Source organism: Octopus bimaculoides, chromosome 7 (assembly GCF_001194135.2).
Source record: "Octopus bimaculoides isolate UCB-OBI-ISO-001 chromosome 7, ASM119413v2, whole genome shotgun sequence".
Taxonomy (NCBI): Eukaryota; Metazoa; Mollusca; class Cephalopoda; order Octopoda; family Octopodidae; genus Octopus; species Octopus bimaculoides.
In genome coordinates this window covers 74,420,939-74,421,861 of record NC_068987.1, presented here as the reverse complement: position 1 = coordinate 74,421,861, position 923 = coordinate 74,420,939, and the positions used below count along the sequence as shown (strand labels likewise).

At 32.2% G+C, this 923-nt stretch overlaps 1 protein-coding gene across 1 annotated transcript in view; it reads right to left on the bottom strand.

Moving 5' to 3' along the window:
* LOC106878147 (transitional endoplasmic reticulum ATPase) overlaps nucleotides 1-923 on the bottom strand; it is a 41,779-nt gene that overhangs the window by 1,148 nt on the left and 39,708 nt on the right. The window contains exon 18 of the mRNA XM_014927274.2: nucleotides 217-368. Within this exon, the coding sequence (XP_014782760.1) occupies nucleotides 217-368 (152 nt within the window). The remainder of the gene's footprint in view (nucleotides 1-216; nucleotides 369-923) is intronic.

The window sequence follows — 923 nt, the reverse complement described above, 5'->3', positions numbered from 1 at the left end:
GCTGGTGTGTTTATGTCCCCCGTAACTTAGTGGTTCGGCAAAGGAAACCAATAGAATAAGTACTAAGCTTCCAAAGAATAAGTCCTGGGGTCGATTTGCTCGACTAAAGGCAGTGCTCCAGCATGGCCGCAGTCAAATGACTGAAACAAGTAAAAGAGTATATATATATATATATATATATAAAATAATATTGATAACATATAGAAATAGATATACCTGAAATTTCCAAAACCTCTACTCCTTTGGAAATTCTGAGCGAACATTTCATATTTTCTAATGTCATTATCAGATACTGAACGACGAGCTGGCTCCATAGCTCTCTCAAAATGGTCTTTACGGATCTCTGGGACAGGGTCAACATCAACTTCCTGAAAAATCAAAAGGAAACCATTTATAAACATACAGCTATAATGTAAATATAGTGTCATGTGCTAAAGTAAAGCTGACTTATTGTGTGGAGAGTTGGTTGCTTAACTGAAGTATAAATACTCGGTATTTATTACCATCACTGTAATCTTCTAGGTATGGACGCTTATTTCAGTTCAATAGAACTGAACTACCCACTCATTGCATTGTAGCTTAAGTGGCTGAGTATTCCATAAACACTTTTATCCTTAACCCTTTCGTTACCATATTTCTAACCAAATTACACCCCTTATGTGTTTCAATTAATTTCTAACAATCATAAATTTAGGCTGGTTTCATTAAACAACTTTTTTATTTATCAACATATTAATGTGATTTTTGGAAGATAAATTAACGAAAGGTTCTCAACCAATTCTATACCAAAATTTTTGTCACAAAGTGACTTTAATTACAGATAAATTCAACAAAATATAAAATTATTTAAATTTTTGTTCAAACATCGCTATAGAAAATGGGTTATTAGCTAATATTCAATTGGGTATACAACAAAATATTAT